At 45.3% G+C, this 12,947-nt stretch overlaps 1 protein-coding gene across 5 annotated transcripts in view; it reads left to right on the top strand.

Moving 5' to 3' along the window:
- Nucleotides 1-12,947, top strand: part of MVB12B (multivesicular body subunit 12B) — a 91,456-nt gene that overhangs the window by 38,237 nt on the left and 40,272 nt on the right. For all 5 annotated transcript variants that reach the window (XM_035113350.2, XM_035113349.2, XM_035113348.2 and 2 more), the window contains exon 7: nucleotides 350-447. In XM_035113350.2, the coding sequence (XP_034969241.1) occupies nucleotides 350-447 (98 nt within the window). The remainder of the gene's footprint in view (nucleotides 1-349; nucleotides 448-12,947) is intronic.

Here is a 12,947-nt window from a genome sequence, read left to right as displayed (position 1 = left end):
GGCTTGGGAGACTCTGTGTCCCCTTGGGAGAACACTTGGAGATGAAAGGAAAGTGTGTTTTGACCGTATGCAATTTGACTTATATCCTGTCCCTGGAATGTAGCCCCCATGTAAGTTGAGAGTCGACTGTTCCTTGACCCTGGCCCCAAAGGAAATCAGCAAAGTATTCAAAAGTTTTGGTGTCACCACCAAGAAGCCTGTTTGTCCTACCACCCACCTGTTGACCTCCTAAGAGCAACAAGACCTTTTGAAGCCAATCTCAAGACTTAGACAGGTCATGCTTGGTTCTAGGACCCCTATTGCTGGCGACCTTGAACTTGTAACAACTTGTTTTGTTTTTCCTTGCTAGGCATATATCTCTGACACTTCCGGCCAGTTTTCGAGGGAAAGGGCATGGCACTCGACCAGACTTTGAGTACCAGCACTCCAATTTATATGCCATATCAGGTAAGCCAAAGTTTTAGTTACTCGGGTTTGTTTGTTTTTTAAAACCATGCTAGTTAACTCAGAGCCATCTTTGACTGCCCCAGCAACCCAAACAGTCACCCGCTAGAGTCACTCTACCTTTATAAGAGCATGACGAAGCTCAGAATCTGTTGCAATGCTGCAGAAGGTGATGGGGTGTCATGCTCAGATGTTGTTCTCACAAGTCTTAAAAGGATCCTCCATATCACTAGCAGAAGCTTCAAGTTGTCCACAGAAACAGTTGGTCTGATTGGGTGCCGGGTGCAGGGCTCAGACATGGTTTTTATAAGTCTTAAAAGGAACTGCCCTGTGATCAGAAGCCTCAGTTGCCTGTAGCAGCCATTGGTTCAGTTAGGTGATACAGTCCGTGGGAAAGTCCCATTCCAACCTCATCTCTCTGTGCTGCTGTCAGCTGCCCACTAGTCCTTCCCACTGTTGGGCCCCAGCAACTGGTGTTTAGAGCTGTACCAGCTGCAAGTCCATAGATTTCATATAGCTGTCATGACTAGGTGCTGTTTTTAGACTTTCTACTATGGATTTGTCTAATCTGCTAATTGGCTATGCCAGGGCTGGAGAACCTTAGGCCCAGGGGCCAAATCCAGCCCTCCAGGTTTCTCTGGTTCTCTGGACTCCTCCCAGGCAACACACTTCACTGACCCTTCTCAACCCTTGTCCTTGAGTGCTTTTGTCCAACTGTGATGACTCTTAACTTTTCCCAATGATGCATGTTGGAACCTCTGTTTAAAGCACTCTCCGCATCCCTGCCTCTTGCGGCAGCGAATTCCATAGCTTCATTACGCGCTGAATGAAGGAGGACACCATTTTATCTGACCTGCATCTTCCAACATTCACCACAATAAATACAGTAAATGCAAACCCAGTATAAAAGAGCAGAATATCTCTGAATAAGAGATGCTTGGACAAACTAGTATCTACACCTTCATGAGCTTCCCAGGGCCATCTGGCTGGCCATGAGTAGAATCAAGTGTTTCTAGATGTGATAGAGTTGTACAGTGGTACCTCGCAAGACGAATGCCCTGCAAGACAAATTTTTTGCAAGACAAATGCATCTTGTGATCTGATGGTGACTCGCAAGACGAATTCGTTTTGCGAAAAAATCATCTTGCGAATCGCGGTTTCCCATAGGAATGCATTGAAATTTAATTAATGCGTTCCTATGGGCAAAGAAAAGACATTTCAATGCATTCCTATGGGAAACCGCGATTCGCAAGATGATTTTTTTGCAAAACGAATTGACTCATGGAACGAATTAAATTTGTCTTGCACCACTGTAATCCAGCAAAGTGACCCATTGAATCTGCTGGGAAACTGGGATTTATCTTTTACAAAGGGAAAGGAAGTAACCTGTGAAATTCTGGCAGGGGAGCACTATTGCACTGCAGGAAATGCAAAGGGGGGGGGGAGGTGCTGTCAGCTGGTTTTCCTTCCTTGGCTTTTTTCATGTGTTAATGGTGACTGGCACTTATAACAGAAGAACATGGCATTAACTCATGTACCTTAATGAAGGGGCTGATCAAATGGTAATCCTGGTAGGGCTTTGTTTTTGTTTTTACTCAAGCTGCCGCTGTAGGTTTCTTCCAGAGATGGAATGTAATGGTGGCATAATTCATGTAGGTGTTCATTTCCCCCCACTTCCTCCCTTGTTACTCTGGTGTGGTCTTAATTGGTTTGGAAATGAGGAGAGCGGGAATGCTGCCCTGGCAATGATCCCGGATCGGGGAAGGAGGTTTGGGAGGAAGTCAAGAGATTTTCCTTCCCCACCTCCGTGGAAACCACAGTTCTGCTCAGTTTTGGATGGGCTTTTTTGCCTTGGGGTGGCTTGAGAGGGAACCTGGAGTTTGCATTAAGGACATCGCAGATCGCAAATGCTTGGCTGGATCTGGCTGCAGATCCACCTGGCCCTGCATTCTTTCTTCAACAGTGGACAGTCATAGGGGCATAGGATGTTGCCGTATGCTGAGCCAGACCCTTGTTTCGCCCAGCTTTGCACTGACCTAGCAGCATCTCTCCAGAGTTACAGGCCAGGGATTCTCCCCCAGTCGTACCTGGAGATGCCATTGCGGATTGAACCTTGGACCTTCAGCATGCATGCTTTGCCACTGATTCATTTGAAAAGAAAGGAAAGTCCTTGTCCTCATGAACCCAGGAGCTGAATAAATATGAACATTGGAAGCTGCCTTATACTGAATCAGACCACTGGTCCACATTGCTCAGTATTGTCTACACTGACTTCCAGCAGGGGTTTGAACCCAGCACCTTTTGCATCCAGAGCAGATGCTCTGTTACTGAGCTGCAGCCTTGCCCCAGAAGCCTCTGGGAAGCCCACAACCAAGCCTGAAGGCAGTTCCTAAATTATGGGGGAAGTGAAAGTTGGGGTGGGGAGGTTACTAGAGTACCCAACCGCATTTCTGCCCCTCACTAATTTTAGCCACACCACATCCCCCTCCCTCTAGCCTTCTGAAAACAGTTGTGAGCAGGGCTATCACAAAACAAAAGGGGTCTAGGACATCCGTCTCCTCCCCCACTGGTAATTTGAGCACTGCATAACAGTGATGCTATCCTGCTGCTTGTCCCTGGCATCTGATTCTTCAGGGATGGGGAGCATTTTTCAGGCTGAGGGATGCATCCCCTTCTGGGCTCTCTTCCAAAGGCCACCTGCCAGTGCTGGACAGAGCTAGAGGCAAAACCAAGAGGAACAAAGGATGTGAAACTTCCCCCATTGTACAGTAGTCTGGTTCCTACACACCACTCTCTTCTCCACACAGGCAAGCAAGAGGCATCAGAATCCAGGGACACATTCCAGCCAGGCAAAGGACACTTGAGGATGTCAAAAGAGGGCCAGTGAGGGGTGTGTCCTTGCAGAGAGGGGGTGTGACCTAGAGAAAGGTCCAAATGTTAGGCAGAGAGGCTATATTAGACCCCACCAGGCCAGAGATTCCCCTTCCTTGGAGTATTTGAAAGTCAACACAGGCTGTCTTGGCTAGTAGCTGTCGGCAGATCTATCACTCCTGTGTCATCTGCTCCATGCCTTTATAAGCGTTGCTTGCTCGTTCCTGAAGGCCATGCGTGCTATTAAAAGACCCAGTGGGAAGCCCGGCTGTGTTTTATTTTAAACCTGCTTTCTCTCTCCTATCTGCATGGCCTCGTCTGTACTTCCGTTTCTTGGTCACAATGAAGTGTGACAGACAATGGCGATAACTGGATTGAGTAGTCAGAAACTGGCTTAATTAGGTTATAGATACTGTTTCCGCCCACATACGATATGGCCCATGAGGCGTAATTAAAGGGGGTTGCTTGGACCACACATCTCAGGTCTACTTGCGTAGCATCGTTTGAGCTTCTCGAAACCATGAGGGCAAGCAGAGAGCAAGAGAGCAGCGAAATGACAGAGGCCAAGGAGGGATGTGTATTTACACAGGGGCAACAGATAATAAAGCATGGAAGTGAAGCAGAATCCTGAATGAAGTAGAAGTAGAAGGGGGGGGGAATTATTTATAATAATGGGAGTCAAACAGAAGGGGGAATAAGTCACTTTAAGGGTGCATAAATTTTTACGATGGCGCATAAACAGCCATAGCTTGTCTTGTCTCTCTCCCCGTCTGTCCCCGCCAATAACGAGGGACGGACGGCGCCGAACATAAAGGAGGAATATAATCAGGCAGAGGGAGGGGACGGATGGGAAGGCCTGGTGGATTGATCGCGGAGTGCGTTTGTATATCCCGACGTAAAAGGTTGGAGGCTGACAGGTGGCCGGGTTTTTCCACTGTATAAAGCCATGTGGGGGCTGTCAGCCCCACGCAGGCGGCCTCGTTGCAATTGATGAATTGCCTGCTTTCTTGATTAAACCTTCCGTCACTTAAGAAACAATAAGCCCAGGCGTGGATGGGAAGGGGGGGGGGAACACGTCAAGAAGTGTGCATGCGTGAGGGGTGGGAGTCTGTTTTACCTTTCTGCAGATGTTGGGCACAGAGTACAATGTGTATTATTAAAATGAATGTGGCATTTATATTGTCTTGTTTCTTTTGTGGGAGAGAGGACCTGTAAATTATATGTTAATAATCAGATGGTAGGCCCTTTCCAAGAGAGCGAGAACTGAGGTCTTCAATCAGTTTAATTGGTAGATTAATCAACCAGAGCTTTGGTTGACTAATCAAAGGACTGAGGATTTATTTTTCTGTGGTTACGTTTGTGTATGTTGAAAACCAATACGCCTTTTTTGATACTGGTGTGTTACAGGATTACCAGTGTGTTACTGTAATGCTGAATGAAAAAGGAAATATACGCAATGACTTTTCTGCTAAGAATTTTTTGTGTGGATTCAGTTTTAAGTCTTCATGTGCTTGCTTTGGTATGTGAAAAAGCCATCTATGATTAGATTTTTGAAATAAGGCAAGTGTGTTTAAATTTAAATCAGAGGTAGGTAGCCGTGTTGGTCTGAGTCAAAGCAAAATAAAAAAATTCCTTCAGTAGCACCTTAAAGACCAACTAAGTTTTTATTTGGTCTTTAAGGTGCTACTGAAGGAATTTTTTAAAATTTAAATCAGTGTAGTTTGTTAAAAAGCAGAGTAATCAACTAAAATATCCTTTCCTCAATTGACAGCCTTCTTAGGTTTACAGCACAAAGCATTGTTGATCGTCCGTACAAGCAATGTGTGTGTCTCTTTGCAACAGCAGTGAGCTGGTTGTTTAGGCTTGTTGAATTTACCTGAGTTTCTAGTAGACTCAGAAGATCTTCCTGCAAAATCCAGGTCCTCTTATAGTTGAAAAACAGTGATGTCTCTAAGCATATTCTGACCCTAGAAATTTGTTTTCATCATCTAGGCTGAGCTGAGGTCACTGTCTTTTTATACACAAATCTACTAAAGAGCTTCATTTCAGCCTCCATGTTTAGGTGGAAAAAGTTGGGGGTTTGGGTTTTGTTTGTGGTTTTTTGCTATTGTTAAACAACGCTAGTCAGAAACTGCTAATGATGCTTTGATTGAGATTCTTGCATTGTAGGGGGTTGGACTAGATGACCCTCAGGGTCCCATCACTACAATTCTACCGTATGATTCTATGAAATTTGTTTTTTTTTAATCTGAATTCCTCAAGTGTGACAATGTTCTTTGCTATAGCCTTGAAACAAGGATGTTAAAGGGAAGGTGAGTCCTGAGTCAAAATTATCTGTACAGTGGTACCTCGGTTTACGACCGCAGTCCATTCCGCGGAGGCGGTCGCTTGCCAAAGCAGTTGCTCGCCGAAGGCATGCTTCTACGCGTGCGCAAAGCGCCAATAGAGCCCTTCTGCGCACGCGCTGCGCAGATCGCTTCTGTGCATGCGCGAGCTGTGCAGATCGCATCTGTGCATCCGATGCCGCGGAACCCAGATGTAAGCACTTCCGGGTCCACGGCAGTCGCTCGCCGAGGTAGGTGTAAACCGAGGTTTGGCTGTATATTCAAACTATTTTAAATCATGAATTATGCTCTTATTTTAAAAGGCATAATCTGTGTGAATATCTGTTGGGTTGTGGCTAGTGTAGTGCCTCTGAAATTGATGTGGCTAACTTTTAAGTTCATTAATTTCCATGGGTCTGTTCTGAGTAGAGTAGCGCAGCTAAAAGAAAGCACTTCTTCACGCAGAACATAGTTAACCTATGGAACTCACTCCCACAAGAGGCAGTGAAAGCTACCAACCACAGCTGGAGGCAGTAAAGCTTCTGAAAGCCAGTTGCTGGAAACCATAAGAGGGAGTTCTATTGTGCCCAAATCCTGTTAGAGGGCTTCCCATAATGGGTATTTGGTTTGCTGCTGTGAGAACTGGATGCTGGACTCGATTGGCCATTGACCTAAGCCAGCAGACTCAATGTTATTATGTTATTTTTTTGTGGATACTATCCAATCTGCACGCACACAGGCTGTGCCTTTTAGAATAAGAGCATAACAGAATCCACAGTTTTAAAATAGTTTGAAAGTATTTGTTGTTCTTTTGTCTCTGCTGTGGTTGTTTTAATAACTGCATCTGGTTTTTATGGTCTCCAGACCAAATAGACTAGTACTGCAAAACAAAAAAAGCAAACAAAATAACCCCCTAAGAAATCTGTTTCTAGATCCAGGTATGTTTAATCTCAATCTCCCCCCCCCCTCTCTCTCTCTCCCTCTCCCCCCCCCACCCAATTTGCAGAATACAAAAAGACAGGTCCTTCTTGCCTCGAGTCTAAATTTTGGCATGGTAGAAAATGGAGGCAAGTGGTGGAAATGAAGGAAAGAATAGCTATTCAGTAGTTTGTCATCCTGACCATTGAGTTGCATTAACAATAAAAATAATGAATTAGACTTATGTATTTAAGCAAATTCCAGCCATGGTTAAGTATAAAAAAGGTAAAGGGACCCCTGACCATTAGGTCCAGTCGTGACCGACTCTGGGTTTGCGCGCTCATCTCGCGTTATTGGCCGAGGGAGCCGGCGTATAGCTTCCAGGTCATGTGGCCAGCATGACAAAGCCGCTTCTGGCAAACCAGAGCAGCACATGGAAACGCCGTTTACCTTCCCGCTGTAGCGGTTCCTATTTATCTACTTGCATTTTGACGTGCTTTCGAACTGCTAGGTTGGCAGGAGCTGGGACCAAGCAACGGGAGCTCACCCCGTCACAGGGATTCGAACCGCCGACCTTCTGATCAGCAAGCCCTAGGCTCAGTGGTTTAACCACAGCGCCACCTAGGCATAGGCAAATTCTGGCCCTCCTTATGTTTGGGACTACAATTCCCATCATCCCTAGCTAACAGGACCAGTGGTCAGGGATGATGGGAATTGTAGTCCCAAACATCTGGAGGGCCAGAGTTTGCCTATGCCTGGTTAAGCATATTTTATTTCAATGGGTGAGATGCTGGTATACTAAATTATCCAACTAATATTGAAAGTAGACTGATTTTGGCTACCTCATATATCAATTCATAGTGTGTGTTATTTTAATAAGAGCAATGTACAGTAACAGAAAAATCAAAGGAACTCATTTTAACATTTGTAGTTAATTTGAATTGCAGTATGCTTAATCCTAATTCTTTCTGCGCCATTGATTACAATGGGGCTTAGGTGTTCTGTTCAGCTGGCCACTGGATCACATCCTTTGAAAGATGTCAAATTGAGGAGTGCAAATATTCCATCAAAAGTTTGTGCTAAACGGATCAGCTTTTTAACACCTTGGCAGCTTTTGCAGTGAAGTTAATAAACAGCTTGTTTCAGGACAATATGTTAATGCTCCCCAAAGGGAAGAGGATTGGTCTGGCTTCCCAAAAAAAAGATGTGGGGGGGTTGGGAGGAATTTGGCTGCAAGCAAAAGCTGTTTCAGTTGCAAGATGTTTCTTCTCTACAAACTCAAATGGACAGACAAGCTTTCAGAAAGTTTTACAAATGAATCGTGTGTTACAGACAAATTGGTTGCAGGTGGGGTTTTTTCTGGTACTTTTTTCTGTCGGACTCAACACTTGCAACTATGTCAGCTTAGCCATTTAAATTGTCCTTATTTGGCCTCGGTGATGCCCTCGTTTAGCCAAATCAAATAGGGTCTCTAGTGTTTTGACATATCACTCTGTGTAATGCAAGGATGAGGAGTGTGACTCTTATCAGTGTCGCTAGACTCCAACTCCCATAATCCCTGAGTATTGGGCATAGTGGTTGGAACTGACTGGTGTTGGCATGTAGCAACATCTAGAGGGCTACAAGTTCCCTATCCTTGACATAGCCTTTTACAGGAGTTCCCTGCTTATGTAATTACAAGGAGCAGCTTTGGGATAATTAGCTCTTCCACTCCAATTGTTGTTGTTTAGTCATGTCCGACTCTTCATGACCCCATGGACCATAGCACACCAGGCACTCCTGTCTTGCACTGCCTTCTGCAGTTTGGTCAAACTCATGTTCGTGGCTTCGAGAACACTGTCCAACCATCTCATCCTCTGTCGTCCCCTTCTCCTAGTGCCCTCCATCTTTCCCAACATCAGGATCTTTTCCAGGGAGTCTTCTCTTCTCATGAGGTGGCCAAAGTATTGGAGCCTTAGCTTCAGGATCTGTCCTTCCAGTGAGCACTCAGGGCTGATTTCCTTCAGAATGGATAGGTTTGATCTTCTTGCAACAGCAGTGAGGTCCAGCACCATAATTCAAAAGCATCAATTCTTCAGTGATCAGCCTTCTTTATGGTCCAGCTCTCACTTCCATACATCACTACTGGGAAAACCATAGCTTTAACCATACGGACCTTTGTCGGCAAGGTGATGTCTCTGCTTTTTAAGATGCTGTCTAGGTTTTTTCATTGCTTTTCTCCCAAGAAGCAGGTGTCCTTTTTATTTCGTGACTGCTGTCACCATCTACAGTGATCATGGCTCTGCATGCAGTCTCCCTGCACAATTTAAAAGCCTGCTCCTGCAGGGTTCTAAATCCATTTGGAGAAGCTATGTATGTAGATCAGACTGTCTGTTTCAGACCTTCCCAACCCCAGCATGGATAGCATGGGGTTGAGAGGCATAGCAACATAAGAAGAGGCCTGCTTGATTAGTTGAATTGCACCTCCCCAGTAGCAACCACCTCATGCCATATGACCAACAAGGAAGGCCTTGTTGGTAATGTTGCTACCGAGGGCTGCCTGGTTGGCATTGACCCACGCGGGGGTACTCGGGTAAACCCTACCCTGCATAATTGATCACAAGACGCAACACACACACACTAATTGAATAGCAATACTCATTAACTTTGTGGGGAGCCCAGACCTCAAATATTTTATGGGGAGGGTGCTGAAGGGACCTCATCCCCTAGGAGCTGGCCCCTGTGGATCCACAACAGGGCCATTTCAGTGGTGGTTCCCTGGTAGTGGAATGCCCACCCAAATGAAGGGTACCTGTCTCCATCTTTCAAGAGGGATTTGAAAATATTCCTGTTTATCCAGGCATTTGGTGGCTGAAGAAGACTATTCCTGGCGGCCCCAAGATCACTAGATGGAAGAAAGTTTTAGAGCACTCTTACAACATTTCTTAAAACTGGAACTTGTTTTTATATGTTTTTCCGTTGTAATTGTTTTTGGAATAGGTTTTAGAATGTATGCTTTGTTTTTGTTTTAAATTGTACATTTCTGTGGGGAGGGGTTCAATAAGCAGTAAGCAATAGCTCAGGATCCTCTTCTCACAGTCACCAACCAGATGGGAAGGCAGGCAGGCAGGCAGGACAGGAGCACAACAGCCCTCTTGCATTCTTCGGCAGCAGGTCTCCAGAGCCATAGTGCCTCTGATGCTGGAGGGGTCTATAGCCATCATGACCAGTAGCCATGGACAGCCTTATCCTCCATGAATCGTGTGTAATCCTTTTTTAAAAATATTGTCCAGATTTGGTGGCCATCACTATATGTTGTGATAGCGTACATTTAGCTGTGACTTTTTGCATTGCAAGTCTGCAAGTCTATGATTTTGTATTCTCTGGGCTAATGATGCAAGTACCGTACTTCATTTTTACCCATCCTGACTCCCAGTGTTCAGCTTCATTGGTTGATCTTGAGTTCTAGTATTCTGAGAAAGGGATAAACACCTTAAACTAAGTTCTTTCTCTCAGCCTGACCTGCCTTTATAGACTGTGAGAAGAATGAAGTGTGATTTGGTGGGGGGGGGCAGTGGGCGGGGAGAGAACTAGATACACCACCTGAGCTCTGTGGGTGAAGGGATTGGGGGGACAACATTTTTCTGGCTCCCTGGCTTTTACCGGTAGCCTCAGATTCCCAGAAATTGTAGCTCAGAGGGGAATACAGGTCCCTAACAACTCTCAGCACCCTTAACAAACTCCAGTTTCCCCTTTTTGGTGGGGGGGGAGCATAGTCTGTTTAAAATGGTATCACAGCACTTGAAATGTGTGAGTGTGGCCCATTGACTCAAAGCTCATTGATTGCTGGATAGCAAAACTTGCATCATCTTCTGCCATACCTAGAGCCCCTTTGAAGGCTCTGTACTGGTTTGAGCCAGCTTTGACCCCCGTTTTGAAGGCTTCCTACCGGTTTGTATCCATCTGTGCTTCTCTATTGTCCCCAGGGAGTTGTTGACTTTAAAACAAAAGAGAGTGGCAAAGCTGAAGATGAACATCTTGGCTGCCTTCACTGTAAAGAACATTAGGTCCCATAGATTAGACTTGAGATGGAACAGATCTGTCAGCTCGCTGAAAAGGAGCTCATTATTCCACAGATTTGTCTCCCCATTGTCTACAAGACAATGAATGATGCCAGCCTGAGATCCTTTGTTATCTAGAGAGCTGGGTTTTTTTCCCTCCTCTTCCCCTCAGCCCCCCTTCCTCCTACATGCCTGGGTTGTTTTATGGCATCAAAGATCTAGCGATCCACCGATAACATGGCATTCTCAGTTTTGCGTGAGACACCGATAATTTGACAGCTGCGCCTTCTGCTTCGTCTCATGTCTTGCACCAGGACTTCCAGGCCTTACTCCATCAGGCAGTGCCTTGACATTGTGTGTGCATAGCTGTGTTGTATCCGCATTCCAGAGCTTGACATAGATACACAGGTGGCTTACAAGTCCCTTAACCAGCAGTGTTTGGGCAAGCAAGTTGGGGTGAATGGACCCAAGGAATGGAGGAGCAATCATCCTGCATCATTGTCACCATAAGGTATGAACATAATATAAGAGCCTGCTGGATCTTATGAAGTTTTGTTCTACTGAATCAGATCATTGGTCTGTCTCACTCAGTATTGCCACCACCATCCTTTCTCAACCTTGGGTCCCCAGATGTTGTTGAACTTCAACTCCCATCATCCCTACCTAGCAGCACCAGAGGTCAGGGATGATGGGAGTTGTAGTCCAACAACATCTGGGTACCCAAGGTCTGTACTTATTCAGGGTTTCAGGACATTTTAATCCTCACACAGAGATGCAGGGTGTTGAACCCGGGATCTTCTGCATGCAAAGCAGATGTTCTAACCACTGAGCTACGGTCCTGGATAACATTTTTAGTTCATATTCAGTCTCTTAGCCACTATGCTTCTCTAGCTCTCTCATGGAGTTGCTTTTGCCTACCAGGTGCTGGTCCTCTTAGTAAGTTGCTCTTTGGACTACACAGCAATGACTCTTCTGGAGAGGTCCAAGCTATCACTTGCTCTGCTGCTCCCTTTCTATAGGGCATGGCCATTGCACAGTGATAAGAAATGATGCTTTGCATATTATAGCTTCAAGTTTCATCTCTGGGAAGGATTCCTGCCTGAATCCTAGTAGAGCCACTGCCAGTCAATGTGGACACTAATGAGCTAGATGAACCAGTGGTCTGATCGGTTCCTGTGCACGTCCTGTTTGCTGGAGTCCCAGACTTGTATGGCACAGTTCATTACCATACTTCATATACCACCTAACAACCATATGAGATTGAGAAAGAGGCAACAGCTTGACTAGCTACCTTTTGTGACATAAAGGCTTAGAAAATGGGACATGCTGGGTAACTAAGTCTTGGTGCTATGATTGTAGTGCTTGTAATATGCCACTAGGCGTCACTAATGTGCCTCTTTGTCCCACTTAAGAATATTATCACAGGTATAAAGGTAAAGGGACCCCTGACCATTAGGTCCAGTCGTGACCGACTCTGGGGTTGCGCGCTCATCTCGCATTATTGGCCGAGGGAGCTGGCGTACAGCTTCCAGGTCATGTGGCCAGCATGACAAAGTCGCTTCTGGCAAACCAGAGCAGCACATGGAAACGCTGTTTACCTTCCCGCCGGAGCGGTACCAGTTATCTACTTGCACTTTGACGTGCTTTCGAACTGCTAGGTTGGCAGGAGCTGGGACCAAGCAACGGGAGCTCACCCCGTCACAGGGATTCGAACCGCCGACCTTCTGATCAGCAAGCCCTAGGCTCAGTGGTGTAACTACAGCCCCAGGTATCTCGTGGCAAAATATTTGTGCCATCTGCAATAGATTTCCTACCAATGATGGGGAAATGTCCGAACGTGTTTGGTTGGTTGTCATTATTTAAGTTACTGCAATTCATGGGGGTGATTTTGTTTTATAGTTTGCTGATAGCTTATTATCATAAAATATCAGATGTGATATGGAATCTTGGATTCTGTTACTTTGCTTTTAATTGAAGTTTGAAATGTTATAGGGTGGCAATGTGATTTTTTTATGTTGCATATTTTTGTCAATTTTGTAAACTTCTTTGAGTACAGTAATCTAAAACAGCAGTGTACAAATTAAAAATAAAAAGAAGAAAGCAACTCCTACTCTTGTTACTACATACATAATTTTAACAGATGTGATAAGTACCGTACCTTCATATCACAGACTTCCAAACTGTATGTTGTAATCAGAAAAAGGATCTTAGGAGGAACAAATGTGGTATGGTGGTTAGAGGGTGCAAGATCAGGATTCAAACCCTCATTCATCTACGAAGCTCACTGCCCTTAGGCCAGTCTCAGTCTCTCAGCCTAATATACTTCTCAGGGCTCTTGCGATTAAATGAA

The sequence above is a fragment of the Zootoca vivipara genome, chromosome Z, assembly GCF_963506605.1.
Source record: "Zootoca vivipara chromosome Z, rZooViv1.1, whole genome shotgun sequence".
In the NCBI taxonomy this organism is placed as follows: Eukaryota; Metazoa; Chordata; class Lepidosauria; order Squamata; family Lacertidae; genus Zootoca; species Zootoca vivipara.
Note: the sequence above shows the minus strand (reverse complement) of the source record. Positions and strands in the feature narration are given on the sequence as shown.